The sequence below is a fragment of the Monodon monoceros genome, unplaced genomic scaffold (assembly GCF_005190385.1).
Source record: "Monodon monoceros isolate NGI ecotype Baffin Bay Population unplaced genomic scaffold, NGI_Narwhal_1 Super_Scaffold_6, whole genome shotgun sequence".
NCBI lineage: Eukaryota > Metazoa > Chordata > Mammalia > Artiodactyla > Monodontidae > Monodon > Monodon monoceros.
The window spans coordinates 100,136,500-100,153,121 of NW_021703783.1; the positions used below are offsets into that span (position 1 = coordinate 100,136,500).

General features: G+C 50.4%; 1 protein-coding gene across 1 annotated transcript in view; it reads right to left on the bottom strand.

The window, feature by feature from the left end:
• Positions 1 to 3,947: 3,947 nt before the first annotated feature.
• Positions 3,948 to 16,622, bottom strand: part of TTLL8 (tubulin tyrosine ligase like 8) — a 32,420-nt gene continuing 19,745 nt past the window's right edge. Inside the window, exons 8-11 of the mRNA XM_029205774.1 lie at positions 8,482 to 8,630; positions 7,106 to 7,349; positions 4,675 to 5,110; positions 3,948 to 4,202 (exon numbers count right to left, since the gene is read on the bottom strand). Coding sequence (XP_029061607.1) covers positions 3,948 to 4,202; positions 4,675 to 5,110; positions 7,106 to 7,349; positions 8,482 to 8,630 — 1,084 coding nt within the window. The remainder of the gene's footprint in view (positions 4,203 to 4,674; positions 5,111 to 7,105; positions 7,350 to 8,481; positions 8,631 to 16,622) is intronic.

Below are 16,622 nucleotides of genomic sequence, written 5' to 3' on the forward strand. Positions count from 1 at the left end.
TTAAAAAAATAAATTTATTTTATTTATTTATTTTTGGCTGCACTGGGTCTTCGTTGCTGCGTGCGGGCTTTCTCTAGTTGCGGCGAGCGGGGGCTACTCTTTGTTGCGGTGCTTGGGCTTCTCATTGTGGTAGCTTCTCTTGCTGCAGAGCAGGGGCTCTAGGCATGCGGGCTTCAGTAGTTGTGGCACGTGGGCTCAGTAGTTGTGGCTCGCAGGCTCTAGAGAGCAGGCTCAGTCGCTGTGGCACACGGGGCCATGTGGGATCTTCCTGGACCAGGGCTCAAACCCATGTCCCCTGCATTGGCAGGAGGATTCTTAACCACTGTGCCACCAAGTAAGCCCCCAAATGTAAAACTCTTAGTAGTAAATGTAGGTAAACAATCTTTTAAACCTCAGTGTAAAGAAAAATTTCTTAAGACAAAGTAGCACTGACTAGAAGAAAAAGATTGATAACTTTAGCCACATTAAAAATCAAATTAAAACCTGTGTGCAAGTTCTAATTACACTTCTAAAACGATCCAAAAAAAAGTAGGCCATGCAAGGACAAACAATGAAACTATGTCATGAACCAAGAATTATGATTAATCAGAATGTATGCACCTGAGATCTAATGGGATGAGAAAAATGAATGAATAAACAAGGTCCTAGACAGTCAAAAAAGTAAGAAAAAGATATGAAAGGTATAATGATTGCAAGGAAAGGAAAACGAATTAGTTGATATAACTGTATGTGAGAAACCAAAAGAATCTTCAAATATATTAATGAATTGATAGAAATGACAGCCAGATGGATTTTCACAGAATCCATTCATAGGGCTTCCCTGGTGGCGCAGTAGTTAGGAATCCACCTGCCAATGCAGGGGACACAGGTTCGAGCCCTGGCCCGGGAAGATCCCACATGCCGCGGAGCAACTAAGCCCGTGCGCCACAACTACTGAGCCTGTGCTCTGGAGCCCGCGAGCCACAACTACTGAGTCCGTGTGCCACAACTACTGAAGCCCGCGTGCCTGGAGCCTGTGCTCTGCAACAAGAGAAGCCACGACAATGAGAAGTCCGCACACCGCAACAAAGAGTAGCCCCTGCTCGCCACAACAAAAGAAAGCCCGCGCACAGCAACGAAGACCCAACGCAGCCAAAAATTAAATAATTAATTAATTAACTTAAAAAAACCAATCCATTCGTAAAAATCAATTCCCTTTCTATCAACCAGCCACAATTTTCAGGAAAAAATTTTTTTAATTTGATACTATTTACAATAGAATAAAAAATAAAAAAATATATGTCTAAATCCAACGGAAAAAGTGCAAGACCATTACAAAGAAAATTCTAGGAGTTTATTGAAAGATCTTAAAGGATTTATTTATGGAGAGATATACCATGTTCACATATTCTAAGGCTCAGTAATGTAAAGAAGTCAGTTCTCCCCAAACTGATGAATTTAATAGCAATAAAAACATTTTAATTTTAATAAAAAATTATGTTGGTGAATCTTGACAGCCTAATTCTGTAACCTGTGTGGAGGTGTAGGGGTGTCAAGAACAGCTGAGTCATTTTCAAGGAAGAAAAACAAGCTCATAGGACTTATCTGACTAGCATAAAGACATCCTACAAAGCTGTAGTAATGAAGATCTTGTGGCACTGGCCCAAGGCAGACAAAGAAAACGGTGGAGCTGAACAGAAGGTCCAGAGGTGCCAACATGCAACAGTGCCAGCCTGCAGGTGAGCAGGGGAGGGGCCGTTGGGCTCCTCACACCACGTGCAAGTCAGCTCCAGGAACGTTCAAGGCTGGAATGTATGAGCCACAGCAATGCTCCTAGAAGAAGAGGGCTTCACGACCTCAGGGTAAGGCCGCAAGCCATAGAAATGACCAACTGTCGAGGGAAAGCCTGACCTATCGGAGTTTATTAAAAGTAAGGTGGCTTTACATCCAAAGACACCATAAAGGTGTGAAAAGGCAGATCACAAAGTGGGACACAGTGTTGCCACACAAATCAACTGAAAAAGGAGGAGAATCCAGAACAGATGGCCGTCACCCCTTCAAATCAGCAGAAAAGATGCGCAATTCTAAGGACGATCAGACAAAAGATGTGCTTTTCAGGACAGGAGCCCTAATTGGCCAACGCATGTCTGAATATAGGCCATTTTATTAGTAAATAGGAAAATGCAAACGAGTGCCATCACTCCCTCCAGAGGCAAACAAGATGCCCTGTCAACACCAAGTATTGGCACAATGGGAGCAATGGCCGCAGTGTGGCCACGGTGTGACCACGGTCACAGTGCAGTCCCTCTGGCCACGCCTGCAGTGCCCAGTGCACCAGGTTTAATACCCGCCCCGCGCCACTGCCAAGTTCACGTCCGCTTGGAACCTGTGAATGTGACCTTATTTGCAGATGTAATCAAGGTAAGGTTAGGTCATACTAGAGGAGGGTGGGACCTGATCCAACAACTGGTGTCCTTTTAAGAGGGAAATCTGGACACAGTGACACACTGAAGGAACACCGTGTGAAGCAGGGCAGAGACTGGAGTAACTCGTCTGTAAGCCAAGGAACACCGAGGACTGCCAGGGGTTGTCAGAAGCTGGAAGGGACAGGAAGTTTCTTCCCTACAGGCTCTGAGAGCCGACGCCTTGGTTTTGGACTTCTGGCCTTCAGAAAAAATGTCTTCGGTTTAAGCCACCAAGTTTGCAGTACTTTGTTACAGTAGCTAATACACCTATTTAGGTAGAAGCTGTGTGCGCCCTGGGGACACTCACTCCTAGGAAGATGCCTGGGGAAAGTTGCACAGTGCATTACAGAGAAAACCTAGAAATTGCCCCCATGGAGAGGCAAGTCGCTAAGCAGTAGGGCTGACAGACCTTGGTGCCAGATTGGACATGGGGTGAGGATGGCGGGCTGGACTGGAGGTGGCCCCCAAGGGCCCTGCCAGCTCTGAAAGCACACGCTCATCGTGCCCGGAGCTGGCGACTCTGGGGGGCGGCCCGCACACGTGCTGATGCAACAGGCATGTACTGAGCACCTGCTATGTGCCGGGCATGGCCGCAGGTGCAGGGGTGCACCAAGAGTCCAGCCCCTGAGAGCTTACAATCCATGGGGACAGACAGACAGACCGGCAAAGAGGCTGTTAGTGCCAGGGAGACAGACAGACAGACACACACACACTGGGAACCCGGGCGGGGGTGGGCACAGCAGGTGCAGGTGTCCTGGTGAGTTCAGGGAGACAGGTGCACCTGGGGCAGAGCAGGTGGGGGCGTGGCCCTGGCTGGTGTCACTCTCTTGGCCACTGCTGGGTGCCAGACCGTGCCAGTGGGGCTACTCCATACCTGTCTACCTGTGCTCGGAGGCCAAGCCCAGGCCAGGCTCCCGGGCCACGTGTGGCCCGCTCCATCAGAAGCTTCAGAAAACAGCGCGAGGGCCCAGTGATTGCCGGCCCCCTCCTGTCTGCGGCACTTGGCGCCTATGCAAACCTCAAACTCAACACCCCATTGGCACCACACCCCACAGGGGAGACAGACGGAGGCTGTTACCCACCTGGTCCTGCTGCAGGACCCCCACTATCCCGACAACTGGCCGGGACCAGGATGAGGCCAGGGTGCCCCGAACCCTGCTCTGAGCTCAGGCTGGACCAGAGGCCCCGGCCTGCCCTGGAGGACGCAGAGCAGGTAGCCCCAAGCAGACCCAGGGCTCAGACGGACACGAGAACGGCACTGTTACCTGATGGTCTGGGCAGCTGAAACTGAGCGCTCTCCACTGTCTTCACGCTCGGAAGAAGGGACGCAGTGGGTGCACATTTAATAAGTTTGGATCCAAGTGTTTGTCTGATTCGGCCCTGGCAAGAGCAGAGCTCAGGGCCTTATTGTCTAGATGCTGAAAGGTACAGGTGGGGGGCTCTATCTTCCCCAAACTCCCTGTGGCCGCACTTTACTTTAGCACTTCTCTCCACCAGCCTCTTTTAGAGCACAGGCAAGGTGCAAGGAAGTACCTTTTCGTCTTTCAGTTTCAAGTCTTGCTGGAGAGCCATTCGTGGTGGTCCCGGAGCCAGGTGTGGCATGGCCGGGGGGCACCTCTCCCTTGGTGGATGAATGTCCAAGAGCGGAGATGCAAAGTCAAAGTTGGAGATGGGCGGCATCTGCTTCTTGGCTTTCCACACACCCACCCCTTCCACGAAGAGGTCGGACCCCGGGAAGGGGGGCAGCTCCACTGCAGGCTGGGGAGGGAAGGATGAGGTGAGGGGTGCTGGCTGGCCCTTTCCTGGCCTGCCGGTCAGGCGTAAGGCCTCAGGGAGAAGCCCCGGCCACACTTCCCGACGGCTGGGCTGCCCACTGGGTCCCCCCACCAGGGGCGCCAGGTTGCAGGGTTTTGCTGCCTGGCCTGCAGGAGGGCTCCTTGGGGGAGCAGGCCCCTGGAAAGACCCCTGAAGGAAGGCTGGATCTTCACCCCAGGAGGACGGAGGACACTGCAGGTCGGAAAAGGAACAGCCTAGAGGGGCCTGGAGGCCACGGACATCCCGCCAGCCCAGCCAGAGGACCCCCTGCCAGGTGGCCACAGAGTTGGGGTTGGCTGAGGAGGAGAGATTGGAAAGCTGGATGGCAAAGGCCAGCTGGGTGAGACGCCCCCGGGGCGTGGGGAGGGGCCACCCCGAGGTGGCCGGCAGGAGAGGGACACCCCGCCCCCCTCACCTGTCTCCACAGCAGCTCGAAGTTGCCAACGTCACAGTTTCGGTCGACCTTGCGGTCCACCACCACCTTGATGGTGTCCTCCTGCACCTGCGCACAGAGCTGGGCCGTGACCGGCGTGGACGCATGCATGGTGGGGCTAGAGTTGATCTCGATCAGCCAGGGCTTGAAGTCGCACCCGAGGATGAAGTCGGCGCCGTACAGCTCGAAGCTGTTCTTCCGCGGGTCTACATGGTCCTGGGCCACCTTCATGGTGTTGGTGACGGCCCTCTTCATGGACGGGTAGATGACGCTGCCCCACACGGCCCCGCGGCCCCTCTTCTGCAGGTACTCCTGGAACTCGGTGCTGGTCCACATGTTGTGACCCGGCAGCAGGGGGCTCCGGTCCTCGTCGTTCTTCAGGTGCTTCTGGATGGAGTTGTTGCACAGGTGGATGGCGCTGCGAGGCAAGGCCGCCGTCAGGGTCGGGGGACGGGTGCGCAGGCTCCTTTCCTCACAGCGGGCGCCCCGGGACCCCACCCTGAGGCCCCGCCCAGACCCCGCCCCGAGGCTCCGCCCCCGAGCCCCTGCCCCCAAGGGCCGTGACCCCCGCACAGCGCCGCTGCGGGAGGGGTTCTGACGGTTTCCCTGTTCTCCTAATCCTCCTAGGCAACCTCAGGACAGCCCTCCGGTCCCGCCTGGGACCGCCGTGGGGTCGGGCGGGGAGGGCAGGGCAGAAGCCAGCCAGCCCGGGGCCACCAACTAGGGGCCTCCAGCAAGTACCACCCTCTGAGCCTGTTTCCCCACTTGTCCCTGGAGGAGAGCCAGAGCCCCCCAAGGCTAGAAGGATTCGCTAACTGAAATTTTCAATTAATTCGTTTATACGCTGGCATTGTTCTAAACAGGATTTAAATTGAATAGCATCTACTAGGAGATTATAAAATACGTGGGTCCTGTTCAAAGTCATTTTCATTTAAACGCGTCCTTGGGCCTGGGGATTTGCCATCTTGTTCTGGGTGGTGAGACCGCACCTGTGACCATGAGAGAGCTGTACTCCCGTAAGACAGTTACAAGAAACAAGATACAGGCATACGGAAGAGTTTTGGAAGCTGCAAACAGTGCTGTTAGGGAGCCGACACAGTTCAGAAACAGTGTCAGAGAATCTCCTGTCAGCCTGGGGAGAGGGTTATGGTCCCGGAGGGAGAAATGGCTCAGAGAGGGTAAGAGACCTGCCAGACACTCAGCTCACAGCTTGGCAGGGCTGGGCCGGCTGGAAGGGGCTCCGTGGGCTTCTCACTGCCCAGTCAGCCCAGGACCCCCCCTCCAGGCCCTCCTGGCCTGGTGGGAACAAATGTGCTCCTTGAGCTGCCGGCCAGGACCACTTGTCCCAGCTGCCTGCTCCTGCCAGGTGTGACCCCAGGTGTCACCTGCCAGGTGTGACCCCAGGTGTGGTCACAGCCCCCAGCTTGAGCACAGTGAACCCCCTCAAGGTCTCTGTGAAGCAACCTTCAGTCCTCGTGATACTGACGGGCTCCCCTGTAGCCCCCGCCAAGATGCCTAGGCACCCAGCTGGGCACCCCGCGTGTGGTCACAAAACAGAGCCACGGAGGCCCTCCATTTGGAAAGAGAGATAGCAGCTATTCTCTCAAGAGAATGGCACATTCCCAAGACTTCGCTGGTGGGCTCTCGTCCTGACACCCACCCGGCCTGCCCGCACTGGGACCCTGGTGGGGCTGGGTTCACCCACCCCAGGGCAACCACTCCTGCAGGTCTGAGCTGCTGCCCGGCACCCCCCGCACCCTGTATCGGGTACTGCTCGCATCGTCTTCACCCCTCCTAACCCCGCATCGCTGGGGTCATCCTCAGAGGACCCCTCCGGCCACCCTCACGTCCCACACGCTGCCTCGTCGGGGAGCCGCCCCCCACCTCCCCAGACACTCCAGCAGCTTCCCCGCCCGCAGGATCCCCACCCAGGGCTCTGGGCGCTCACAAAGCGAAGGCCCTGCAGGGTCTATTGCAGGATTTGAGGGGCTGTTCCCCAGGAGCCTCCCAAAGGAGCCCTGCCTGTCCCCTCCCTCCACATGCTAAGGGGACTGAGAGAGCAAGAAGAGCTGCACCCCGAGCCCGGCCCGTGTGGTCAGCAGAGGGGCACGGCCGGCCACTCAGCCTTCCCAGCGAGGGGCAGTGGCACCCACCGCAGAGGGTGCCTGGTGCCCACGAGCACATGGCAGACGGTGCTTTCAGGATTTTCTGGAGAAGATGCACACCCCATGGGGGCGCAAGGCACTGGCTCTGATGCGCAGGGGGCCTGGGCCCGCCCCTTGCAGAGGGAGGTCGAGTAGCCTCCCCAGGCCCGAGCACGACACAGCACCCCACCGGGCACACGAGACCTGCCTCGCACTCCAGGTGCTGGTGGGAGCCCACCCTCGATGGCACCTAGCTGACCCCCACTGACCTGTCCAGATTGTCCAGGGAGAAGCGCTGCGTCGAAAAGCGCAGGTAGCTCTCCTTGTAAAACCAGATGGTCAGCGGGTTCCAGTCGGTGACCAGGAACCACTGCCGGATGTCAAACTTGGTGTCGTAGATGAGCAGCGGTGTCTCGATGTACTTCTGCACCACCCACTTGTTGCCCTTGGCGGGGGGTGGGTCTGTAGCCACCAGCTCCAGGATCTCCTCCACGTGGTTCAGGCACACTATGTCTGCAAGAGGCCACCGCTCAGCCCCCAGCCCCAGAACAACGCCTGCGGTCCTGTGCTGGGGGGCTGCGCGGGAAAAGCTCTGGCCTCACAAATTAATAAAGCTTTTTTAAAAATCACATAAAAAGTAACCACTTGGGCTTCCCAGGTGGCGCAGTGGTTGAGAGTCCGCCTGCTGATGCAGGGGACATGGGTTCGTGCCCCGGTCCGGGAGGGTCCCACATGCCGCGAAGCGGCTGGGCCCGTGAGCCATGGCCACTGAGCCTGCGCGTCTGGAGCCTGTGCTCCGCAACGGGAGAGGCCACAACAGTGAGAGGCCCGCGTACTGCAAAAAAAAAAAAAAAAGTAACCACTTATGAGTTTACAGCAACAATAAAACCCCTCAAATAACTCAAGGGGCAAATAGAATATGCAAACAAAAGGTAAGGTCTATTTAGATACTCAGGAAAAAGAGAACATCATATAACATAAACAAGAGGATGCAGGGAAGGCTGTATTCTGAGGACATTTCCATAGCCTGAAAGCTTCTACTGTTGCACAAGGATGTTTGGGAATAAATAAGCTTAGCATTTAAGTCAGCACCAAGCGGGAACAGGAAAATTGAAAAAATGCAACCAAAAGTTGGTTCTTTGGAAACACTCATAAGATTGGAAAATCACCCTGAAATCCTGTTTTTAAATGAAGAACCCACAGTATTCACCATTAGGAATAAAGAAAAGGGCACGGTCACAGCCGTGACGCAAGGAGAAGTAGAAAACCGGCGTCCCGGGACAGAGCTCACAGGGCACTCAGGATGTGCCTGCAAGAGGCCAGTGCCTCTGGGGGTTTTATAACCACTCTGGGCCCAGGCTCCCACTGCTGCTGGATGCGGAGTCCTCGCTCCATTGCAGCAGCTGGCGAGCAAAGCAAATACAAAGAAGAAAACTACAGACAGTCTACCTGAGGACTAGAGACGGAACTTCCTAATTAATCCTAATTACTTAGCAAAACTTGGAACAGCAGCCACAAAGACCAGGGTCACTGGGACGCCCGCTCCCCGGGACCCGCGAGTCCTGAGCCCCCTAGGGAGCCTGGAGCCCAGCCCCACCGCCGCCACGGCTGGCTGTCCCCGCAGGGCGCCCAGCTTGGGACTCACCTCGGCCCCGGGACTTGGCCGCGGGCTTTACGATCCAGATGTTCCGAAGCCCGTCGATCTCCGTCTGAGGGTTCACAGAGGTGATTTTCTTCAGCAGAGCTTGGCACTGCGAAAAGTAATTTCTGGAATTGGAGATGAACGCCTCGCCACTACAAAGCAAAATCCAGAAAGCCCGTGAGACTCTGAGGGCGGTGCCCAGGTGCCAGCAGGTGGCCGCCCGAGGAAAGGGCGAGGGGCAGGCTCAGAACATCCTCCTGCCCGCCCAACGGGTGCCCGGGAATGTGGCCTGTAGGGTGGTGGGGACCCCCGATTTGAGGACACCCCGGGGCGCTGTGCCTGGGCCCAGAAAAGGTGCCGGGACATGAAGGCCAGGGTCCTTGTGCCGGACCCACGTCAGGGTGGCCCTTGCAGGCCCATGTGGGAAAGCCGAGCTGCCCACGCCGGCAGCCCCCAGGGTCCTGCAGTTGACGCGGGCTGGATGCCAGCTTAGTGTCCCGTGGGCTTGACTGCCAGAGTGGCTGGTGGCCACATGGTCACGGCAGCCGTGGGGCCGCCCCGGGAAGCCACCGTAACTTAAGGGAATAAGGGAGGCAGACAGCACAGCCGTCTGCGTGCGGTCAGAGCTCGATTGCTGGTGCGTCCCTGAAGCCTGGGACCAGGAGACCCAGCCCCACCCGGGCCGCGTCACAACCCCACGCGAGGGCGGACTGAAGCAGATGACACCGTGCCGGGCTCCGAGGCCACCTGCCACCACCTGCGGGGATGGCCCTGGCGTGGGGAGAAAGCCTTCTGGGACACGGACGTCTGTGCACAACGATGCACCCACCCTGCTGGGAAGGGGGGCAACAGGGGGGGAGAAGCGATGAGCGGGGTCCCCTATGGGGGGGAGAGGCCCCATACCGAGGAGCAGAGTTTGGGGCGTGAGAAAGCAGGAGCCCCCCTTGGTGCGGGGAACGTGGGTGACGGGTCAGACGGGGCCTCGCCCCCTGGTTCTAACCGGACACACAGAAGGGGAGCCCCCGGAGCCCCAGGCCCACCTTGGTGGCGCACACGCTCTGCCTGACCCCAGGGAGAAGACAGGGCCTGGCGGAAGCAGGTGCGAGTCCCGAGCTGTCTGTGACCCCCCGCCCAGCAGCAGAGACCTGCTCGTGAGAAATGAGGCAGGTCCCCGAGAGCCCGGCCTGGTGGCCAGGGGCAGAGCTGCCCAGGAGACCAGCAAATGCAATTTCGACTTGGGCTCAGGGAGAAGACAGGGGTTGATCTTCCCTCAGTGAAGGGTCCCCACTGTCTCCCCAGGGCGTCCAAGCCCTGGGGCTTGGAACAAGGCCTCCGCCCCTTGCAGCGGCATCCGGGCAGGATGGAGTCCCCTGTGAGTTTGTGCCTCACAATAGGAAAACTGTCGCTTCCCCCTGGGGGCAGAGGACAGACGGGAGGAGGCGGGACGCGAGCCTAAGGTGAAGGCCTGGCCAAGCTCCCCGTCCCAGACACCCTCGTAATCTCCAGAGAACAAGCACTGTCCCCCCAGATGCTGACGACAAGAAAGGGACACAGCACCTGCCCTTCTGGTCCTGACGACACGCACACCACGCGTGGGGACCCCGCGCGCCTCAACAAGGAAGGAACAGGGACAGACCGAGCTAACCGCCCTCTGGTTCCCTAACGAGCCCCCTAGCTCGGAAGGTGCCACCGCGGCCCTTGCGGGGTCTGCTGCTGCCACCCACTGGTTACACCTGGGACTTCGAGCCAAGGGCACAGCCCTGCTAGGAGAGCTGACCATTCTCGCACGGGTGCTCTCGTGCAGGTGCCACCAGGGTCCAGATGCAAACACTTCCAACCCCTCAAAATGCTGCCCTGGAGACCACGTCGGCCAGACCCCTCTGCCTCTGCCCTGTCCTCCCCGCCCCTGTGTGGACGCCTCCAGGCATTGAGCTTCACACCGGGGGCTCGTTCAGTCAACAGAACGACGTTGAGAGCCACGTGTGGTGCTGCAGACATCAGCAGCAAGTTCTTCACACCGCTGGTGGTTTCCAGATTATGAATGAAGACCCTCTGCAGATGTGCTTTCATTTCTCTTGGACAAACGCCCCAAGCACGGCAGAGCTGGGTCGTAGGGTATGTACATGCCTCAATTTATACGAAATGCCTGAGGCTTTTCTAGACAGGCTACACCGATTTCCAGACACCCCCTTCCCCCTCCCCCCTTCCCCCTCCCCCCGCACCGCAGCAGATTTAGGCTCCGGGCGCTCCACATCTCCGCTGACCTTTCAGCCTTTCTTGTGGGTGTGCAGTGGTGTCTCTGTGGTTTTAATTCACCCTTGAATTATGAATTCAGTGATGCTAAGGGTCTCTTCATGTGCTGATTGGCCATTTGCTGTCTTCTTATGTGACATTTCTAATGGGATTGTTTCTCTTACTGATTTATGGGCGTCCTTTAAACATCCTAGATCCGAGACCTCTGTTGGATATACGTGTTGTAAACATGTTCCTCCAGTTCGTGGCTTGGCTTTTCATTCTCTTTGTAGTGTTTTTTGACAAACAGAGTTCTTAATGTCAATAAAGTACGATTTATCAACTTGTACATTATGATTAGTGCTCTTAGACAACTATTTAAGAAATTTTTTTTTTTTTTTGCGGTACGCAGGTCTCTCACCGTTGTGGCCTCTCCCGTCGCGGAGCACAGGCTCCAGACACGCAGGCTCAGCGGCCATGGCTCACGGGCCCAGCCACTCCGCGGCATGTGGGATCTTCCCGGACCAGGGCACGAACCCGTGTCCCTTGCATCTGCAGGAGGACTCTCAACCACTGCGCCACCAGAGAGCACCCTTGCATGGATTTTGATGGGGATTACAATGAATCTATAGATTAGTTTGGGAAAAACAAACATCTCTCTACCACTGAGTCTTCTAATTTATGAATGTGGTTTTATACACACAAACATACACACACATACTTCTTGGGTCTTTAATTTCTCTGTATAATTTTATAATTTTCAGTTTAGGGTTTTCCTTGTATTTTGTTATATTTTTTCTGGATATTTGTAGGTTTTTGATGTTTTTGATGTGATTGTTATAGTACACAGAAATACAGTGGACTTTTGTATATTCACCTGGTACCTAGTGATCTTGCTAAACTGACTTAATTATGATACTTTCTTTATGACTGTTAAAATTTTCTATGTGCACAATTAGGTCATCAGTAAGTAAAGAGTTTTATGTCTTCCTTTCTGATTTTATGCCTTTTCTTTCTTTTTCTTGTACTATTAAACTCAACAGATTGTTCAGTCAATACTGACTAGACGTCATGATAATGGGAATTTTTGTTTCATTCTGATTTCTAGGGGAACACTTTCAGTTCATGACCATTAAGAAATATATTAGCTTTAGGATTTTTGTAGATAAACGTTATCAAATTAAGGAGGTTTCTTTCTTTTCCTAGTTTGCTGAAAACAACAACAAAACTTAACATGGACACATTGAATTCCATCAGTGTTTTGCATCTACTGAGATGCTCATACAGTGTTTCTTCTTTATTCTGTAAACACAATGAAATTTACCAATTTACTTTTCTTTCCAAAAATCTTATTGTGGTAAAATACACATAACATTAAATTTACTACCTTAAATAGTTTTAAGTGTACAGTTTAGTGGCATTAAGTACACTCACGTTGTGCAAATATCACCACCATCATCTTGTAAACTGAAACTCTGTACCCATTAACTCCTGGCCCCTGGCAACCGCCATTCTACTTTCTGTCTCTGTAATTTTGATGACTCTGAGTACCTCATATGAGTGGAATCATACATTATTTATCTTTTTGTGTCTTGCTTATTTCGCGCATTATAATGTTCTCAAGGTCCATCCACGTTGTAGCATTTGACAGAACTTCCTTCCTTTTAAGGTTGTAGAATATGGCACTGATCAACTTTTGGATGTTAGACCGACCTTGAGTCCCTGGAACTCAAGACTGGAAATGACGAAATAAAATTGTTTTCTACAATGACATATCCTGTATGTAGAAAATTCTAAGGAACACACACACACACACACACACACACACACACTGCAAACTATTAGAACTAATAAATGAGTTCAGCAAAAATTCACAGTTACAAGATCAATATACAAAAATCAATTGCATTCTTATGTGCTACCAACAAAAATCCTAAAATTAAAATTAAGAAATTAATTCCATTCATAATAGTATTAAAAATAATAAAACATACAGGAATACATTTAGCAAGAGAGGTATAAATTTTGAACTCTGAAAACTATAAAACATTGTTGATACACATTTTAAAAGTCCTAAACAAGTGGAGAAGCATTCTATATCTATGGATTGGAAGACTCAGTATTATTAAAAACCAGAAAATACAACCCATAGAAACAGAGAAAGATTAGTGGCTGGAGAGGACTGGGGTTGTGAACAAAGAGTGACTGAAGATGGGAACAAGGGAATTTTATGGGGTGATGGACATGTCCTAATACTGGATTGTGGTTTTATACAACTTTGTGAATTTACTAAAAATCATTGAATTGTACATTTACAATTAATGGAGTCTATGGCATTCAAATTATAACTCAATAAATGTATATGGAAGAAGTGGAAACAATTGGATTCCTCCTGTATGATTACGAAGATTTATGGTGGCAAAGACTGTCCTGCTGTGAGTAGGCCAGTCTGTTTGCTGATCGAGGGGTTAGTTCCATTTCAGCTACATTAATGCTACTCTGATTTATGACAAGGCCGTACAGTGGGAAAAGAAATACTTTTCAATAAATTATAAGTCATTTCCAATATTCATATGGAAAAATACATCTTGATACCTACCTAACCCCGTACACGAAAATCAACTCCAAAAGGGCATGTGTAAAAATATATGAAAGGTAAAATAATGAATATTTTAGAAGAAAACATAGGAGTATAAATTCATGACTTGGAAACAGCAGGGACTCTTTGAATAGTATTATAAAACATCAATCGTGAAGAGAAACTAAGATAATTGGACTCTATTATGATTCCACTCTATCAAAACACATCTTGAAGAGAATGAAAAAAAGCCACAGAATGGGAGACAACAGAAGGATGGGCAAGAAACTTGAACAGTGAATTCACAAAAGAGCATATCCACATGGCTAATAAACATGAAAAGATGACAAACTGCACTAGTTACCAGGGCAATGAATCTAGAAGGAATCATACGTGAGAATAAATAGAAAATTTCTGGAAAAGGGAGCAAAGGGAATGGACTATTTCTACCATGAATTAAATCATAAATATACAGTAATTAAAAATGTACAGTACTATTACTAGGGTAAAAGATAGCAAGGTCAGTGGAAGAGAATATATAGTTTAGAATTAGACTCAAAGATATGAGAAAGACTGTCATGATGACGATGAGAGATGAGACCAGTGTAAGACATGTGGGACACAGTCTAACATATGTGTAATTGGAATCCAGACAGAAGTTAGAGGAAGAATGGGGCAGAGGCAATACCGGAAAAACTAATGGCCAAGAATTTTCCAAATTTGATGGGAAGCTCCAACTAACAGATAAAATAAGTCCCACAAACCCAAAGCCAGATAAATACAAAGAAAACTGCTCCTAAAAGCATTGGAAGAAAACTGCTGAAAACCAAAGATAAAAAGAAGATCTTAAAGCACCCAGATAAAGAGACACTACCTTCAAAGAACAAAAGCAATACTACAGACGATTTGTAAATGAAAATTATGAAAGCCAGAAGATGATAGAATAATATATTAAAATGCAAAAGCAACAAAAACCTCTGCAAAGCTAGAATTTTATTCAGGTGAAAATATCTTTTAAAAATGAATGTAAGGGGGCTTCCCTGGTGGTGCAGTGGTTGAGAATCTGCCTGCCAATGCAGGGGACACAGGTTTGAGCCCTGGTCTGGGAAGATCCCACATGCTGCGGAGCAACTGGGCCCGTGAGCCACAACTACTGAGCCTGCGCGTCTGGAGCCTGTGCTCTGCAGCAAGAGAGGCCGAGATAGTGAGAGGCCCACGCACCACGATGAAGAGTGGCCCCCACTTGCCACAACTAGAGAAAGCCCTCGCACAGAAACGAAGACCCAACACAGCCATAAATAAATAAATAAATAAAAATTTAAAAAATGAATGTAAGGACTTCTGTGGTGGCGCAGTGGTTAATAATCCACCTGCCAATGCAAGGGACATGGGTTCAAGCCCTAGTCCGGGAAGATTCCACATGGCGTGGAGCAACTAAACCCGTGTGCCACAACTACTGACTCCACGTGCCACAACTACTGAAGCCCACACACCTAGAGCCCGTGTTCCACAACAAGAGAAGCCACCGCGATGAAAAGCCCGCACACAGCAACGAAGAGTAGCCCCTGCTCACCGCAACTAGAGAAAGCCCGTGCAGCAGTGAAGACCCAATGCGGCCAAATAATTAATTAATTAATTTTAAAAAATGCTTAACTTTAAAAAAAAATGTAAAATTCTACTTCTTCTTCAGACAAAATAATCAGCGAGTTCTTAACCAACAGATTGTCACTAGAAGAAATACTGAAAGATGTTTTTTAGGATGAAAGAAAATAATAATGAAACTGCAGAAATGAATGAAGGTCCCTTAAAAAGGTTAATATGTAGAAAAATATAAAATTGCTGACTATTTAAAGCAATAATAAATACCTCACATGTAATTAAAACATGTGTAGAAGGGAGGATTCTGGGAAGATGGCAGAATAGGAAGCACCAGGAATCTGTCTCCCCACCTAGACAACAATTGCACTGGCAGAATCTGATGCAACTGTGTTGGAACTCTGGAGTCTACTAAAGGTGTGCAACCTCCGAGGGAAGCCTTAGACAGTAAATTGAAGTTAATTTTGGTCAGTACCAGTTCTTATCACCGTAGCAGCTCCCCATCTCCCACCCCTGTGGCAGGCAGCTGTGCATGGGTTCTGGAGCAGCTTGCACACAGCTTGCAGGAGACAGAGCACGGAAAAAAGAACCCTGTCCTCCAGATATTGGGGATCTGTGCTCTCTCTGATCACTGATTGCTCCTCTTGATGATAGAGGTACAAATAAGACAGGCCGCCATTATTGCTGGACCTGCCCCTCAGTGTTATAAGCCCCACCCCCTACAGCTGAAGTGCCTTCCAGGGGATTTAAAGGGCCAGCACCCTTCCCTCCCCTTAATTTTATTCTTCTTCCCTTTTGGAGAGCCAGACATTAAAAGACTAGGACATTTTAAAACAACTGCATATAAAGGGAAAATCAGAAAGTGACTGTGCATGCCCAGAGAAAGGCATAGAAAAGACCTAAGAAGACCTTAAATTTACACCTCAGGCACAGAGACAGACTACAGAAATAAAAAAACCAAAAACAATAAACAGAAACAATAACATGAAACAGCAAGCCCTGGAGAAGGAGGAGAACTTGATTTCCAGAGTTTCCAGCTCGCCACAACTAGAGAAAGCCCACGCAGCAATGAAGACCCAACATAGCCAAAAATAAAATAAATAAAATAAATTTATTTTTAAAAAATTTAGCTGTAAAAAAAAAAGAAGTCCCTTCTTATCAGTTATTATTTTTAATGTAAGTGGTTTAAACTCTCCAATCAAAAGACATAGATCTGCGGAATGAATTAAAAACACATGATCCAACCATATGCTGTCTAGAAGAGACTCACTTTAGATCTAAAGACACAAATAGACTGAAAATAAAAGGATGGAAAAGATATTTCATGCAAACAGTAACTAAAGAGAGGAGATGTGGCTATACTAATATCAGACAAAATAGATTTGCAGTTGAACAGGTTACCAGAGATAAAGAAGGACATAATATATTAATAAAGGTTACAGCTTCTTCAGCAAGAAGACATAATGATTATAAAAATTTATGCATCTAATGACAGACCATCAAAATACATGACGTAGAAACTGACAGAATTGAAGGGAGAAACAGACAGTTCTACAATAACTGGAGACTTCAATACCCCACACTCTCAATAACGAATAAAAGAGCAAGACGGAAGATAAGGAAATAGATGACTTAACACAGTAAATCAACTAAATCTAACAGAGACACACTGAACACTCCACCCAACAACAACACACACATCGTTCCAGATCTAACAGAGACACACTGAACACTCCAC